We start from the raw sequence: 17,903 nt of genomic DNA, 5'->3' as shown, positions 1-17,903 counted from the left end.
TATTCTTGCATAAATACATTCAATGACTAATAGCTATTTCATATGTCTAAACAATAAAGGTGCTACAAGCAGCAAAGAAACTCATGATGTCCTATATGCCAGACAGAAGATCATCGTTGTAGCCAAAGCATTTGGACTGCAAGCAATTGATCTTGTTTACATAGACTACAAAGATACAGATGGGCTGCAGAGACAAGCAAAAGAAGGAGCCCTGATGGGATTCTCTGGTATGTACTCCTAATTATATATAAAGAGCCATTTCTACTGTTTAATGAGTGACAGTTTTACAGTAATGAAGGGAAATGGCAAAACACAACACAACATAGCCCACTGTGAATCCTGCAAACATGTTCCGGGTTATTACATTAAGTACAACGAAAATAACCCAAGTTGCCATACTCTGAAACATCATACTTGTTTAATGTTCTTATTTCAATGTTTTAACATTTTTCACATTTATGTAATTGAAGTAATTAAATGAACTGTGATTTTCTATTGCTGTCTTTTGGATGGTTTGCTAACAAATTGGGGTATGACTGTGGGTTGCTATCTTTACCATTGTTCAAATAAACTGCTAATGAGAAAAGCAGACAGTTTATTATGTTAGTGTTACTATTTACCAAATTACTATGCATTAGTTTACAAAGATGAGCAGAAAATCAGTTGAATATGGAACTTTTAATAGCCAATACCAATGGTTTCCATTATATTTCTAAACAGAAAAGGGCCGCTTATACACAGTAGCATTTTAGTCAGTATTCTAAACCATGAGTTTGACCAACATACAGAGGAAATCCAGAGGTAGGCTATGTTCACACAATGTCAAAAATAGAGAAAATAGCCGATTTCGCTATTAAAAAAAAACGTCTGTTTTGGCAATGCATTGAAGTCAATGGGAAGATGGACGTCCAATGCACACAATATATTGAATAACGGATGTTTTTACCAAGGACGTCAAAATAACGAACATGATCATTACTTTTGGACATCTTTTGCTAACGTTTTAGCGGACGTTTTTTTATTAGTTGTTCACACACAGTTTTTCTCCTGTCACCATTCTTGCTCTGTTTTTACTATTAAATTCAATGTACTTTTCAATTAAGCCACACCCAAAGGCCAATTAGTAATCGAAAACTAGAATAATGTACAAACACCAGTCATTGCACTATGGGAAGGCCAGGCTGCTAAATAACGTCTGTTATTTTAGTCTTAAAATGATGGACGTAATTTTAAACGGAGCTGAAAAAACGTTGTGTAGCCATACAAGTCCATTATACTTTTTACCTGTCTATGGTCTACTCTTGGTTTTGGCTTGCAGAATATTGACCAAAATACCTGCATGTAAAAATAGCCTAAAACTATATCTGTAATGCAACTTCTAGTATGTCTTATTATTATAAGCTTAAATTGCATGGCAAGTTTTATAGACAGATAGTAAGTAGAAGGACTGCTGGCAGGTCACCGCAAGGCTTTGCTAGGAACAGTAAGACATAATGACTGTTTAGAGTAAATTATAGAATCATTCAGAGGGAAAGTATAGGCATCTAGGCAGATTTTTTTGCTGAGATAACTACAGATTTCCCTACCTTGTATTTCTTTTATAGATAAGAGTGTACACTGGGACGGACAGAAATACTAGGCACCCTATTCTACACTATTGTCAGTCAAATCAATGGAAAATGCATTTTACCAAAGTACTTACATTTTGTCAGTCATACTGATATATTTATATGTTGCTTACTAACCCAAACAGTCATGCATAGGTATCAAGGGTTAAAACTTGTAATTGTCAAAATGTCTAACACACCACAATTGTAGTTGTAGCCTTAAAAAATGTTTAATAAAAACTATTAAGTTACAAAAGGCCCCGGGATACAATATTTTCAATATACAATAATCTTTTTAACTTTCTATCTGTATTGTAATCCAGCACTAGGCAACATTAAAATTCCGTCTTTAACTGTGCTTTTAAAAATCCATAATATACAACGTATTAATAACAGATATCTGCCAACATGTTTCCAACCTTCAAGAGTTGGAAGGTTAGAAAGTTCCTGAATATTCATTTATCACAGATAGGCAGTGGGTTATTCCTTGTAATGGGAGAACATTGAGCCCTGCCCAACATTATTGATGGACATGGCATGAAAAAAAATTCAAGATAGCACTTCCACAGTAAGGCCATGTTCACGCAGCGTATTGGACCGGCCGTCCCGCAATCCGGCCGGGTCAAGGAACGGCTGGTCTCTGCAAAGATCAACCCAGATGATCTTTTGTGCCGTAGAGTTCTGATGCGGGCACATCAGTGCGCGCTCGCATCAGAACTTGCCACTGCACACTATGAAGCGAGCGGCTGAATAGCGGCACTGAATAGCGGCCTCAGAAAACTGACATTTTAGTTCTTTGCGGCGCCGCGAGGGATCACGGCCGGAGCATATACAATGTGTATACGGTCCGGCCAGGATCCCATAGAAGGAGAGGCTATGTGCATATACTTGTAAAGTATGGCCGTTGTTGCCGATTGCAACAACGGCCGTACTTTTACGTAGTGTGAACATATCCTTAGGGTGCGTGCACACTACGGAATCTGCCCGGATAACCTACTGCGGATTTCGCCGCTCACGCCCACACACATCTCCACTCAGGCCATAGACTGCATTCTATTCACAGGCAGATTCCACCATCCACCCAAAGAATTGACTTGTCAGTTATCCCCACACACCCTGAATCCCTATCTTATTCACTCATGCAGTGTTTCTGTAACCCTCTTGAAAAAGGTATTTACTGAAACGTTGCATATGTAAATAAAGTAGGGATTGGCTGCAGCACCCTAACTTGATCAGTAGTAGCAAGCCAGCTGGGTTATAGCTTTGCAGCACGGCACACTTGGAGGAATCTCTGCCCTCTTATCACTGGCGTTTATGCCATCCTCTGCTTTCTAACATATTAGATAGACCTCAATATACCAGGTGAGGATGAATCATGAAACATTTACAATAAATATAAAACCCACATGTTTTTGATGTGGAAACTGACATTTTCACATGAAAAACCACATCACATTTTTTTCAGTGTAGTAAAAGAAGGGACATTTGACATCTTATGTATGCTTCCACTTTAAGCTCCTACTAAATATCAAAATCAACACGGAATCTACCATGCAGATTGTGGTGCTGATTTTGATGTAGTTTTCCAACATGGCTTTTGTTAAACCTTTATATTAATTTTAACAGGAGTGTAAAGTGGAACCATGCAAAAGATGTTACATGTCACTTCTTTTACTACATTGAAAAAATGTGATGTAGTTTTACATGTGGAAGTTTCCACATCAAAAACATGTGGTTTTTACCATGTGAACTAGCCCTAATAGTAAATGGTATATTGAGCCATATCTAATATGCAAGAGTGCAGTAGATGCTGTAGAGGGCAGAGATTCTTCCTAGTGTGCCTTGCTGCATAGTTATAACCCAGCTGGTTTGCTACTACTGTTAAAGTTAATGGGTCAGTTGATGCATATCCTAATCCAACAATAGGAAGCTTAGTTCATTGGTATCTGTTAGTAGAACTGTGATAGGAGTTTGTCAAGGTACATTAAAATGTTCAAAGTTGGACTTAAAAGTGAAGATGGTTAATCCTCTTAAGCAAAAGGACAATGCTCTTTCAGGAAAACTTTATTAATAGTTTGTTATGATTATCCATGTTACAATCCCTACCTTACTGTTTTTTAAGACTTAAAAAATCATTAAAGTTTTATTTACAGAATGCCACTAAATACCCCAGCTGCTTCCGGCCATTATGTGGAGGGAGACGCTGAGCCTCACACAGGCACACCTTGCTTTGTTATAGTTAAAGACCCTCACATGAAGAGTTTGCTTTATGTTCCATAATCCCTTCATAGCTGACAAATTGACCTAGAATGATATGTCAAGTGGTGTTCGATACCTGAGCAGACAAAGTAGTGTTTCAGTTTAAACAGATTACGCTGCCTCTGTCAAGTGTCACATTTCTTTTAGCTCCTTTACATGCAATGGTTCCTGTAGAGAAAACTTGGGTGAAGGTTGCTTACTAAATTCTGGTAAATTTAGTGACTCATCGCACTAGTTTCCTCAACGTAATTGACCTTTTACAGTATCTGGGATAATGAAACAAATTGTCAAATCCCTTACAATTAACAGACACAATGGACTTCGTAAACTTGCAAAGCAATGAAAATAGGTTTTTAAGTGGATCCAGCAAGAAAAAATATTTTTTATCCAGAATAAAAACGTTATGTTAGGCGTTATAAAAATTTTAAGAAAGGAAAAAAATAAGTAATGCATAGCGAAAAGTTCACACAATTCCTAATAACAATGTTAATAGCAAGTCATGCATGATTAATGGAGTTTAGTATTACCCACAGTATCAGGAAAAACATAATTATACATAAACAATTTTTATTGACTCCTTTTTATGTAACAGAGCAGCTAATAAACTATAAGAACACTTACCAAACATTGTTGTGTGGTTTTTATTTTTTTTATAAAAAAAAAAAAAAAAAAACAGCACAACCACTCTAAGATATTGTGTCTCTTACCCCAGTATTTTCAGATGTAATGGTGACAGAAAGGGCCTGTCTGTTACGCTGGGTTCACGCTGCGCTTTGTGTACATTTATTTTTGCTAAATACAAAGCATTAACAGTTTGTTTTTTAACATGTAAGTAAAAGGGATAGCATCTATTATTTTGTACATTTTAAGTTAACCCAAGCACCATGTGAACCTAGCTTTATCCCTTTAAGGTAGTTCTTGAAATGAAACATGCTAGAAAACATGGTGCAGCCATAGGGCTTCTGCTTTTTAGGCTGCAGTGTAACATTTACTTTAGTATTATCATGATCATTGCAGGAGTAGCACAGTGATCATTTCTGGCCAGCACACAATAGAGAGCCCTAGATCATTTGCCTGCATGATGGGTTTTCATTAGTTTGTGTTCTTTTCTAAATAAAACCAAATGATGTATTTTTTCACTAACAGACTTCACATTTAACCTGTTTAATAGCTCCGGGTCCTCCTGCTTCTGTCGGGATTATTCCAGCTATCAGCCCCTTTTTGCTAGCTAGACAATAAAGTAAAAAAAATGGGGCTCCTTTATTGTTTGCTTTAAAACAGAACTGATTATTTGTATTCTTTTAAACCGCTCTGAATTGAGTCAAGGCTGCATTTATCCTTCCATGCCGCCTGAGCACAAGGAAAGGATTCATGCTGCTCTGGAGTGCCAGGGATAAAAAAAGAACGCTATTACAGTAATTATTTGTTATTATTTAATGTCTAGTCCGGGAGGCATTCTCCATCTTTGAATGTTTGACACATTTTGCGTGAACATCTGTTGTTGATTCATGTTTCTGGTGTTATTAATCTTCTTGTAGGTAAGCAGGTGATTCACCCAAGCCAGATTCCTATTGTCCAGGAACAGTTTACTCCAAGTGCTGACAAAATAAAATGGGCCCACGAATTGATTTCTGCTTTTCAAGAACACCAAAGATTAGGAAAGGTAAAAAAAAAATATATATATAAATATATATATATATATATATATATATATATATATATATATATATATACACACACACACACATATATACAGAATAGTATCATAAGCAAATCAGATGCAATACCATTAACCTTTATTTCAATATGTTAGTTATTAGAATTTTGATGAAATATATCATATCTCAGTGCTTTATAACAATTTTTTCCTTTCAGTATGACTGCACTTATTTTGTTTGTTTTTATGTTATTTTTTTTTATATATATTTTTATGATCTGCCACTTTTTTGTCCTTCATTTTCTCTATTCCTTTATCTATCTTGGAGACTTTCCACACATCTTTAGTAAATGCAAAATGTAGATTTGTGTTAGGGACTTTCTTCTCAAGAAGGGGAAGCAAGCACTCTGCTGAAATAAAATTATTAGTGCACTCAACTTGTAAAATTGAAATCAACTCCGACTGAAGAAAAGAACGTTTGGGACTGGTAGATGCATAAATCCTGTGTTATGCCAGGTCAGGATTTCATGGCCGTGTAATTCTTTTTAATTGTAATGATTAAGAAGTAACTCTAAGCAGAATAGCGATTTCAAGTCAGAGATTTAGATATATGCAACAAAGTAAATTAACACCGGAAAATGGTTGTTGCTAATTTAGTGCATCATTGAGCCTCACGTTTTCTGCACTGTGGGTTTCTGCTATGTAAATATTGCAATGTTGAAGCACAATCTGTCGCCACTTTGTGCCAGTAATACTTAAATGGGGAGTCGCCTGAAGGAAGGTTTTATGCCAGTTTTAGCATCGTCTGCTAATTATCTCTTAGTTTATTTGAAATAATCCAGTTTACTTCCCTTTATGAAAAACTCGGAGCTTGCCATGTTTTAATGCACTATCTACATCATAGTGTATCTTACTTCATACCTTAAATCGTTAAACAGAAATTGCTAGTAAATGTGGATCATCATGCTGGGTATAGTAATTAGTTGCATATGGGGTCTGATTTCAAAGGAGAATGTACTCAAAAAACTATCCACTTGTACCAGATAACAATTTAGGTTTTCAAAAAGATTAAATGTACTCTTTTATTTTACAATTTTCTATCATTTCAGGAGAATCACAATTTAAACCACATCAGTCATTTCCTTTTGCACAATACAACAACAATATGCATCCACAAAAGTGGCTTTCCTGAAAAATAGGAATACATTGCTATATGCACTCCAGCTAGGCTGCTCGAGCTCTTACATGAGACTGGCAAAATACGTCAATCAAGGCAATGTATTTAGCCGTATCGGTTGACTAGGAACTGTCATGTATGGAACACTCTTGGGGGCAAAGGGAACTACTGTTAAGAGATACTTATTATTTATATGGTGAAAAATAGTGTAATATTACAAAAATCCCATTGGAAAATATCATATTGATTTGAACATACAAACCTGGAGAGTTTTTGTTGCTCCTGAGATGTCTGTGATCCAGGTAAATCATGTCTCCGTGGTGTATGGCATAAGTAACCTGGTGATGACAAGGATGAGGTAGACTTGAAAATAATTTCCTTTCATATCAATCACTGTGTTGTGTTTTAGATCAAGGTAAGACATTACAATCTTGTTTTACATTTTTTCCAATTTACCACCAGTTCTCCAGAGTAAAAGAAATGTGCAAAATTGACAAATATAGATTTTTTTTAGTAAGTAATACGACAAGAAAAGGAAAAAATGCAAACAGAGGCAATATTTGTGTTCAGGCACATGGAGGCTCACCCAGAATATTGAGTAATTTAATGACTGTGTCTAATTGTGCAACGTTTTTTGCATCTGAAAAACGAAAAATTGGGCAATTATGCAATTTCTCCTAAGTGAAAAAAAATATATATATAAAAAATACTGTTTTGTGTTTTCCCTGTGTGTCTACAGAGTAAGGCTATGTTCACACAACGTCAGAAATAGAGAAAAAACATCCGATTTCACTATTTAAAAAAACAGCAGTTTTTGCCGCAATTTAACTGTCTGCAATGGCAATGCATTGTAGTCAATGGGGAGACGGATGTCCAATGCACACAATGCATTGAAAAACAGACGTTTTTTGCCGCGGACGTCAAAATGATGAACATGAACATTATTTTCAGACGTCTTTTGCAAACAGCAGACCTTTTTTATTAGTTCTTCACACACAGTTCTTCTTTTGTCACCGTACTTTCTCCGTTTTTACTATTAAATTCAATGGACTTTTAAATTAAGACACACCCAAAGGGCAATCATTAATCCCAAACTAAAATAATGTGCAAACAACAGTCATTGCACTAAGGGGAGGCCAGGCTGCTAGAAAACATTATTTTAGACTCCAAATAATGGACGTCATTTTAAACAGAGCTGAAAAAATGTTGTGTGAACATAGCCTAAATCTGAAATCTAGAAGAGAAGAACATATGATTCCAGAACCCATGTCTGTGCACACACAGGCCTAAAATATTAATCTATTCCAAGGCTATGGCCGACATCTCAAACTTTTTTATTGTTCCAGTGCATCAAAAAATATAAATATTGTTTCAAAGTGTGCTTGCAGCAGAAAATGTTTACTGTTTAATATATATAGTCATGTATTACTAGATTCCTTTTACAACTTCTTTCTGCAGATAATAGGTTAGCAAGAAGATAGGCAGAAGGAAGAGTAACACATGAGTGCAGACTGCAGACTACACATGTTGTTTAACCCACTTCCCAAATGGCCAACATAAATGAATATTACAGGCAGTGGAGAAGGAGTATGAGGCAGACTCAGGAGCTGATCCCACTCCATACACAGCTGGTGTCTGCTGCCATCTGAAGCAGACTCCCGCAATAATGACCAACATCAATTATCCCATTGATGCTGACCTTTTAACCACCTAAATGTTAGTGTCCACCCTGTCAGACCTTAAAGCAATCTCAGTGTGCCAATTGGTTAGCATGGCAGCTGGACACCTACTGAAGACTCAGGACTAGTAGAGTGCCAATTTTACAGATCAATGCTATGTATGAAATTATTGCATAATCAAGCAATTATAAAGGGACTTAGAAAATGCAAAAAAAAAGAAAATAGTTTTATCCAATGAAAATGCTTTTTTATAAAATTGCAAATTTTGGCCCTTTTTTTCGTTTTGTGTAGTTGGCAGCTTATTGTCTATGTTTCTGACAGTTGTTCTCTGCTCTGTGAGCAATGGCCGGGCTGCTGGCATCCTCTGGTGGTTAAGACCTTGGGATGTGGTAAGTATGATTTTCAGGCTTCTGAGTCTCCTTCTGAGATCACAAATCTCCAGAGCTTTCAGAATGTCCCTGGAGGTGTGTAATCTCAATTGGAGACAGTAAGATGATTTAGCTCGTCCCATCCTTACAAACCCTGTGAACCCCCACACACACACACGACCACCACCACACGACCACCAAGTTAGAAGTGTGAGCGGTAAGTGATTAGCTCAGCTGAATCCAAGGGAGGTGAGAATACTCTTTTAGGACAAGTTCACACACTGTATTTGGTTGTACAGACACGGATGTTGTTTATTAACAGTGCTCAATTTTATTGAAATGAATAGGACAACGGCTATAGTGTATACACCCTGTATGCACTATGGGCACTGTTCACTGCAGCTGCAGAAAATAATTGACAGGTCTTTTTTCTACGGTCTCAGTTCGATGAACTGCGGCTGTAGAGAATAGGTTGTGTTCACAGTTCTGCTTCCAGCTGTCCTTTACACTGTGGTAAATGGTAAATTGGAGTGTGGGCACACCCATATGTGCCCACATTCCACTTAATGTCAAATGATGTTCATCCAGCAAATACTGCAGTATCATATGATCAAAAAAATGTATTGTCTTTATTAGCTAAAATATGATAGGTATTGGATATCATATTTGATATATTTGTCCTTTCTGTTGTACGTATTACAGCTGACCCCTGCTGGCGGTGGCCAGGATCCAGGATATCTCCAATCTTGTCAATAGTGACTGTGATATCTAGGCAGTTAAAAAAAAAAGTGGCAGTCTTAGGGTACACAAAAAAAAAAAAAAAAAACAGAAAGAAATTGGGTGCCTAGGGTAGTACCCTAGATGATATGTTGCATTGTGACATTATTGGGCAGTCCTCATCAAATAACAGTTATGAAAAAAAGTCAGTTTTTTTTTTTTACTTAAAAAAAATCTTGTATGAATGTAGCCTTACACTAGTTACTTTTTTGAGTTATCATGGGAGAAAAGTTAGTTTTGCTTACTTTAAATAGCACAAAGTGTTATATGCAATGCATTCAGAAAGTCTTCATACCCCTTAAAATTTTTATCTTGCAGCTTTGGGCTAAAAAAAAAAAAAAGTTTTCATGTTTTCCCTTATTAATCTACAAACAATAAGTTTCAGTCATCTTTTTTTACTTTTTTTATCAAATACATTTTTATTAAATTTTAAACATAAAAAATAACAGTAACAAACACAGTGTACACATCATGTCTGGAGAATACCAGGTATTGCTTTGCACATGCCTAATACAGTCACTACGGGGAAGAATGGTGGTGGGAGTATTATGTTGGGATAGTGTTTTTCAGCAACTAGGCCAAGTCATTGTTGGGTGAAAGCTAAATTGATCAAGTAGAGAGATATTCCTAAGGAAAAACTGGGAGTGATCTTGGCTAAAGGCTTACCTTCCAACAGGACAATGGGGGGAATTTATCAAAGTTGTTCCAAATGGGAAGTGGCACGGATGAGTAGATGAGCCATTTTATGATCCACTTTACGCACTACAATACGTCAAGATGGGGAAACATTGTGAGAATAAGGGGAAGAAAAGCAATTCCAAGTCCTTCTCAAAATGGTGAATTCAGCTCTGAATTCATCATCAGAATTGTGAGTGCAGCTCTGGCTTTTGTAGGCAGCATGATCTGACAGGAGTATATAAGTGTGGTCCAGACTAGAGGGATTTTATGCTTTTAAAAAAAAAAGTCGCATTTGTTAAATTAGACATGGAACTGCAAACGTGTGCCAAACATACTATTCTAAGAAACAACGTGAGGGGTGTAAACTTTAGAAAAATGCGCAATGGAGCGACTGCTCAAAAACGTGTGACTTTTTTATGCCAGAAGACATACATAAAACAAAGCTAAATTCCTCCAATGACCCTACATACACAGTCAAAACAAAACAGGAGTGGCTCAGCAAAGACTCTTTGAGGGATCCTTTAACCCAACCAAACATCTCTAAAAAGACCATGGATGGTCCCAATCCAAACCTTATTGCATCATACCCAAGAAAACTGGCGGCTGTAAAAAGTAACGAGTAAAGGCTGGATACTTATGTCAGTGCAATATTTTTGTTTTTCCTTTTCAGTAAACTTAAAAAGATTTCTAACATTCTATTTTAACTTTTTCATGGGGTACTGGGTGCAGATCGACAGGGAAAACTTTATTTATTTTTTATTTTAGCACATGGGTGTCTTGTGTATACAGGGCCTTTGAAACCACCTCTGCCTCCTTTGTGGAGAGACTGGCCATAATAATAATAATAATAATAATAATACTTTTATTATAATGCTTTTATTTGTATAGTGCACACAGATTCCGCAGCACTTTACATAGTTTTGCCAATCATTGCTTCCTGTCCCCATTAGGGCTCACAATCTAAATTCACCTATCTGTATGTTGCTGGACACTCTGCAAGGACATTCAGGAACATCCTTGCAGATTGTTTGGTGTATCGAAGGTGCTTAAATTTTTTTTTTTTTAGGTTTGCACTGTGTAAAGTCTCTCAACAATCATGTTACTTGTTAGAGAGTTATGGTATTTCATTAAATATCAAAGTACCTGAAATATAGCATTGTTAATATATTTTTTCTGTTACCTCCCTAGAAAACAGAGGTATTTGATTTTAATTTTAACAACAGAGCATTTCTAGTCGATTTAGACAGGTTTAAAACGATGATATTGAAAACCTGGAAATGCAGTCTTTCAGTGCTAAGATGGATCTAATTGGATGTGACCTTGTCAAAGCAGTATATGATTGGTGGTCTCTGCTAACAGCTATCCATATGTCACACATTTTGGCATTGTATGCCATCCTCTTATCATTATTGTCTTTATTATTAGTACTAAGTGCCAAGTTGATTTGGCAGCCATATGAATATTTTTTTCTTTAGAATGTCTTGGTGTCTGCTTGGTCTTCAGGCTTCTCCATCTGTACTTTGAAGAATCCTTAGCTCTTCCTCATTGTATGTTAAGTGCCTTCTGACCTCGTAGGCCCATGTGCTGGCAGAATATCAGCATTTATTTTATTGAATCAGGTTTTCTTTTAGCAGTAGTATGCTTCTCAGCTTTAATTTCTTAAAGATGAAATGTGCAATGATGAAAGCTGTCTCAAGTATATATAAGTATATACAAAAAATCTATCAACATATAGTTTCTAGGAGCCCCTCACCTCCTCTTAGTGGTGCAGCTCTTTTGATCCTTGCAAGTCCTCTTCATTTTTGTGAAATTCAGTCCTATAAAAATATGCAAATGAACTCCTTTGGAGCACTGGAGGCATTCCTTACCACCTGAGAGCACCATTCAGCCCGCCACTGGCTCAGATGCTCACACCCACGGATGCAAATTCCAGCCTGCTTGCATATGCATAAGTAGGCATGAGCATTGGAGGTGGTGGGCCGAACAGTGATCTTGGGGGCCAAGGAATGCTTCCAGTGCTCTAAATTAGCTAATTTGCATATTTTTATAGGATCAAATTTCACAAAATGGCAGGAAATGGCGGGAAAGGATGAAAAAAGCAGCACTGGGAAGGGGCTACTGGGAACTATCAGCAGGTTTGTATGCCGTTTTCCTTTAAAATAATTTTTCAGAAATTCAGAACATTATTTTGGTATTTTGGTGCTATAAAGACAAATGTGAAAGTGCATTGTGTCTGTTGTGAGTTATGTGAGGGCACAAATCCACTTCAGAAATGATCTGGTCCAATTTAAAAAAAAATCAATGTACTTTTCATGAAAATCTTACATTTTCCTGTTAAACTTCTGAGCCTTCTAAAGTCTGAAAAAGGTAAGTGATATTTACTAAATGATGCCAACCAAGTACTTAAGTAAAATATGTAACAAAAAAAATCTTCTTTGAAACAATTGGATATGTTAAAGCATCGCAAAGGCACTACCACATAAAGTAAGACAGGTCAGATTTAAAAAATAGGTCAGTGTTCGGAAGTCCAACATTGGCTGGGTTTTTAAGGGGTTAGGGTTAGGTTTACATGGAGAATCTGCAGTTAGCGTTGAGCACTATGTTGATCTGCAGTATGTTATAGTACCAGCAATGTGTATGAGAATCTAAGAAAGCTAATCCAGAGTGTGCAGAAATACTCCACCTAGAATATGTATGGAAATTGACCTGCAGTTTGGATTTTAACCTGTTAAAGATACTGGTAATTTCCTCCTTTATTTAAAGGCATAAAAAAAAAAAGAAAAATTGGGGAGCGATCTATTCTCTAGCAACCAACATTTAACCTTGATATCCTTGAAGTAAGTGGGTTACTCACGTCTCGGAGGGGAGATTGGTCAAACTCCCCTCCGCCGCCAGGAAATCTCGTAGCAGCAATACAGCCAGTCGATGTTGCACTGCCGATGTATTGCGGCTACAAGATTTCCTGGCGGCAGAGGGGAGTTTGACCAATCTCCCCTCCGAGACGTGAGTAACCCACTTACTTCAAGGATATCAAGGTTAAATGTTGGTTGCTAGAGAATAGATCGCTCCCCAATTTTTCTTTTTTTTATGCCTTTCCATGTTGGACCGATTACTTAGATCCTCCTGAGGGTGTAGAGATCCCGACAGAATTGTGTTATTAATCTCTTCTGCGTTGGTCTACAGTGAGTGGTGAAGCTTCACCACTCACCAATTGTGAGTGTTTTATTTCCTAAAGTCCTGTTCCAACCATAGGAACGTTACCGCTCCCAAAGTGCGTTTTTTTCTTTTTGTTTTTACATAGGTTTCCTTTATTTAAAGGGAACCAATCAGCACAATTGTGCTGATATGGTTCCCTGTGGCAGTGTATAGTTCTACTGTGCAGCTGTAGAAATAGCTTTGGTAATCAGAAAAAAGTTTTATTCTGCCAGGCGAGGCCAGGATAGGGGCGGCAACTAGACATCTGGGCGGGGAGCTTACTGTGACCAGTCACTGCTCTCTGGCTGGCCATAGGTAGTGTTAAACAGCGACTGTTCATAGCAGAACGGCCGTTGTTTGTATGCAGTGCGATCATAGTCTTAAAAGACATGTCCGATCACGGGCATATTGTTTCAAATCTTAGGAAAGGACGGGAACATAACAAACAATACTAACTCACCTCTCCCTGTGCATCTCCAGCTCTAGATCGCTTCTCCGAGACCCCGCCGGGTTTGGTATAGCCAACACAGGCAATGTCACATCCCAGCTGGCCGCTCAGCTAGTCAGTGATTGGCTGAGCGGGCTGTCCATCAGCCAGGACGGGCATTTTCCCCCAAGTCGTGATGTCATCACAACTCGGGGAACATGCCTTCCGGTGGGGGTTCCTGAGCCGATCACAGGCACGGGGAGAGGTAACCAATACATGATTGTTATTTTCTCCCCTGCCCCTTAAAATGTGAGGTACGGTATGTACTCTGTGCAGTTCTAACTCCCCCTGTGTTTTTATTTGCTTGAACCATGATGATCATAAATGCTTTTTAACTGTGGCACATAATTGCTAAATTATCTAAATCTATATTTTGTTATAAGAGTGGTTTCTGTCCTAAACGTTTTTTACTTTGCATTTTAACATTTTGAGAGATGTTCCTGATTATAGGGGTTATCTGGGCTTTATACAGACACATTCAGTTATATTTAAAGATAAGCTATTATTGTTGATTATTATAACCATGAATTTCCCAGTATAAATACACCTTTACATTCTTTGCTTTTCATACATTAATTCCAATATCCTAACACTACTGGACCACCAGCACTCGAGGATGTGGCTATATTATATTGCCTTTGTCTTCTTTTTGTATTGTAGCCTATGTAGAATGAACCATCATAAATACATAATTTGTCTGCAACAGTGGTTTTTAATGTATTAGCATACGACTTTTTCCTTTCCTATAGTAGCAAGTCATCTAATCTAGACTGCTCAGAATGTATCTAGGTCACCGTTTGATTCTTTTCTGGTTAAATTTTAGAGTGAATAGTTTTTCTAGCCAAAATATGTATTAGCTACTATGCACACCTGCGTTCTCCCAGTAGGATGCTTGAGGCTCGCTGGAAGAGAATTTGGGAGATGGGGCTTTATAATATAGAATGCTGTGCACATTCTCTTCCTGGATAATTGCATTTGATTCAAGTTTAATTTTTAGTATTCCTTAAATATCTTTTGAGGAAAATAGCTGTTTCTTTGCACATACAAACTGAGGTTGCATAAACTACTATATTAGTGATTAATACATTCATCTAGTTATTTGCGGTTACACATCTGAACTCTTCAACCCTGATGTGAACTCATCAATTTTAGAGGTTAGTGAAAGGACAAATGGACAATTTTGACATTCCCCTGGATGGACAAATAAACCAAAATTCAGCTGTTCATCTCTGATCTTTGATCAAGCTCATTTCTGCAGGCTTCAGTACAGCCTGTTACTATGGAGGGAGGATGTCTGCATAAATATTGCAATAAAGTATAGCGTATCTTTTACTACCTTTTTCCCTATGCCCAGTAATAATGCTACTTGTACATCGCACTCCTTCTACCAGTCAGAATCAACGTTCGCTTGCTTCTCGTTCCCCGCTCACTGTCAGCACTATGACGTGCGCCAACAGTGAGCAGGTAGGAACTGGGGGGCCGCAGGGAGCCCATTGGAGACAGCAACGGACGACAGAGCGACGACCAGGAGACTGTTATCATAAAAAAAAAAATTCAACATTTGCATGTCGGCTGCATGTTGCCTTTTAACAGTAGCTATTACACCAAGCGAATTAATAAAGCCTTAACTCTCTGAGGTGTTGACAGCCCCAAGCCAGGTTTTTAGCTTGGTGCCCCAGATCTTGAGGTGGCCAACACCTTCAATTGCATCTGCATTCTCCAGATGCAAGTAAATACAATGTTGTCAGCTGCTTCGCCATTCAGTCACACATCTGAGCCACAAGGATGTGATCTCTACATAAGCCAACGTGATGTTAGGATATCATCATGTCTGCCGGATGATCCCATCTTGGTGGCTCATGGGCTGCAGTACTGAAAAGAGAAACATCAGCTCGGATCATTGTAGGAAACAGAAAAGATAAGAATGATTTTTAAATACAGCCAGAAAAGTAAAGGGCAGATCATTTTTGTTTACGGTTATTGTATACATCATCATTGTAAATGTACATGCAAGGCAAAAAAAAAGGCATGTTAACAATAAAATCTTTTTGTGCAATTTTTTTGAGTCTGTTTTGTAGAGGCTGTGGTCAGTAACAGTTAGCCTCCCTGTCATAGTGTGCCCAGTGGTTGAGATGGTAGTCAGAGCCTAGTAAGTGCACCATGTGCCTTCTGGGGGGGGGGTAAGGCACCTCTGCTGTATAAGAAATCACCAGTATTATAAATGGCACAAGGTTTGAATATTCAATAAAAACTATTATATACTTTGTTAGAATAAGATCTCTTTATGGGATTATCAATGTACGCAAGGGACATTTAATTATTATCCAGGGACCCATACTGGTAACACAGAGATTCAAGAACCCCTTCTGGTTTACATATACACAGAACTTTCAAGGCATTTAGGTAGCTTTAGTTTTGATGTTCCTATAAGTACCATCTATATTAGATATACTATACTTTTTTTCCTTTGTGTTTATTATTATATGTCCTGTCCTTTGGCATTACACTTAAAGCCTGAGTTATAACATTCACATTGCTCCCTTATTAAAACCTGTATCTATCAGCTGTAAAACTATATATTTTTGCAAATGGTTAATGCAAATTAGCTTAATTTACATTTTGACAGAATTTTGTCTGAGTATTATGTCTACATTTGGCTGTGAATTTTACATTATATGCTGTAGATTTATATGCGTTTTAGAAAACCCCTTTAGGCATAGAAGCTAGGCGTTGGTACAATGTCGGTAACTCCAGGAGCACCAAATCCTGTTAATTGTTTGTATGATGGTTCATCCACACGGCATTTGTGCCCAATAGTGCAGCTTATCCCATTTGAGTAAATGAATTTAGTACCAGGTGCAGCCACTTACAGACAAACCACTTTACCTGGGTATGTATTGAAAGCAGTAAGGAGGACAACAGACTGTTTGTTGGGACTCTCTTCCACCAATGAGACATTAAAAGGGGTACTCTGGTGACAAAAAATTCTTTATATCAACTTATGTCAGAAAGCTATACAGATTTATAAATTGCAAAATCTCAAGTCTTCCAATACTTATCAGCTGCTGTATATCCTGCAGAAAGTGGTACATTATTTCCAGTCTGACACTCTGCTTTCTGCTGCTACCTCTGTCCATGACAGCAATGGTCCAAAGTAGTAAAAGTTTTCTATGAAGATTTGCTACTGCTCTTGACAGTTCCTGACACGGACAGAGGTGGCAACAGAGAGCACCATGCCAGACTGAAAAGAATACACCATTTTCTGCAGGACATACAGCAGCGGATAAGTACAGACTTGAGATTTTTAAATAGACATAATTTACAATACTCTATAATTTTTTGATGCCAGTTAATTAAAAAAAAAATTGCCGGCATACCCCTTTAAAGGAGCTGTTTGTTAAATATTCACACTTGTTATGCTACTGGGGCTTCATGGGATGTGTCAGTAATGTATACTTACCTTTCCTGCTTCCCCGCTGCTGCCAGTTCCCTCGCCGCCCACTCTGCGCCACTGTGAGCACTTTGAAAACATCCGATAATGTACCACTTCTACCAGAAATGGACGCTTAGCATAGAGTCTATGATGACCGTCCATTTCCTATAGAAATGGAATGTCATTTAAGTTTTCAAAACACTGACAGTGGTGCAGAGCCCAGAAACTGACAGCAATGGGGTAACAGGACAGGTAAGTATACAGCCCTGGCAGCATGGCTAAGTATGAATTTTTCCTGGACAACGACTTTATAGAGGACCTGTGGTCAGGACAACGACTTTATAGAGGACCTGTGGTCTGAAAATTTAGTTATTGTCAACTATGTCTTCTTATAGCCTTGGGTACCTTGCTTTTAATGGTCTTTTTATTATCTTGCTATGCTCTGTAGTTCCCAACATATAGGGGATTTACTATTCAGTTGACTATCTGTACTTTTCGCTAAATTGTTTTGAACTTCACTGAACTTTATTGCAAAAAGGCATTTTAATGCTAGGCTGATGGGGTGTAAAGCAGGGGCATGAATCAT

At 37.7% G+C, this 17,903-nt stretch overlaps 1 protein-coding gene across 1 annotated transcript in view; it reads left to right on the top strand.

Annotated features, from left to right (window-relative positions):
* Nucleotides 1-17,903, top strand: part of CLYBL (citramalyl-CoA lyase) — a 243,556-nt gene that overhangs the window by 222,215 nt on the left and 3,438 nt on the right. Inside the window, 2 exon segments of the mRNA XM_069970730.1 lie at nt 60-227; nt 5,405-5,529. Of these exon segments, the coding sequence (XP_069826831.1) occupies nt 60-227; nt 5,405-5,529 (293 nt within the window).

Source organism: Dendropsophus ebraccatus, chromosome 5 (genome assembly GCF_027789765.1).
Source record: "Dendropsophus ebraccatus isolate aDenEbr1 chromosome 5, aDenEbr1.pat, whole genome shotgun sequence".
NCBI classification, from domain to species: domain Eukaryota; kingdom Metazoa; phylum Chordata; class Amphibia; order Anura; family Hylidae; genus Dendropsophus; species Dendropsophus ebraccatus.
This window is presented reverse-complemented; position numbering and strand designations above follow the sequence as displayed.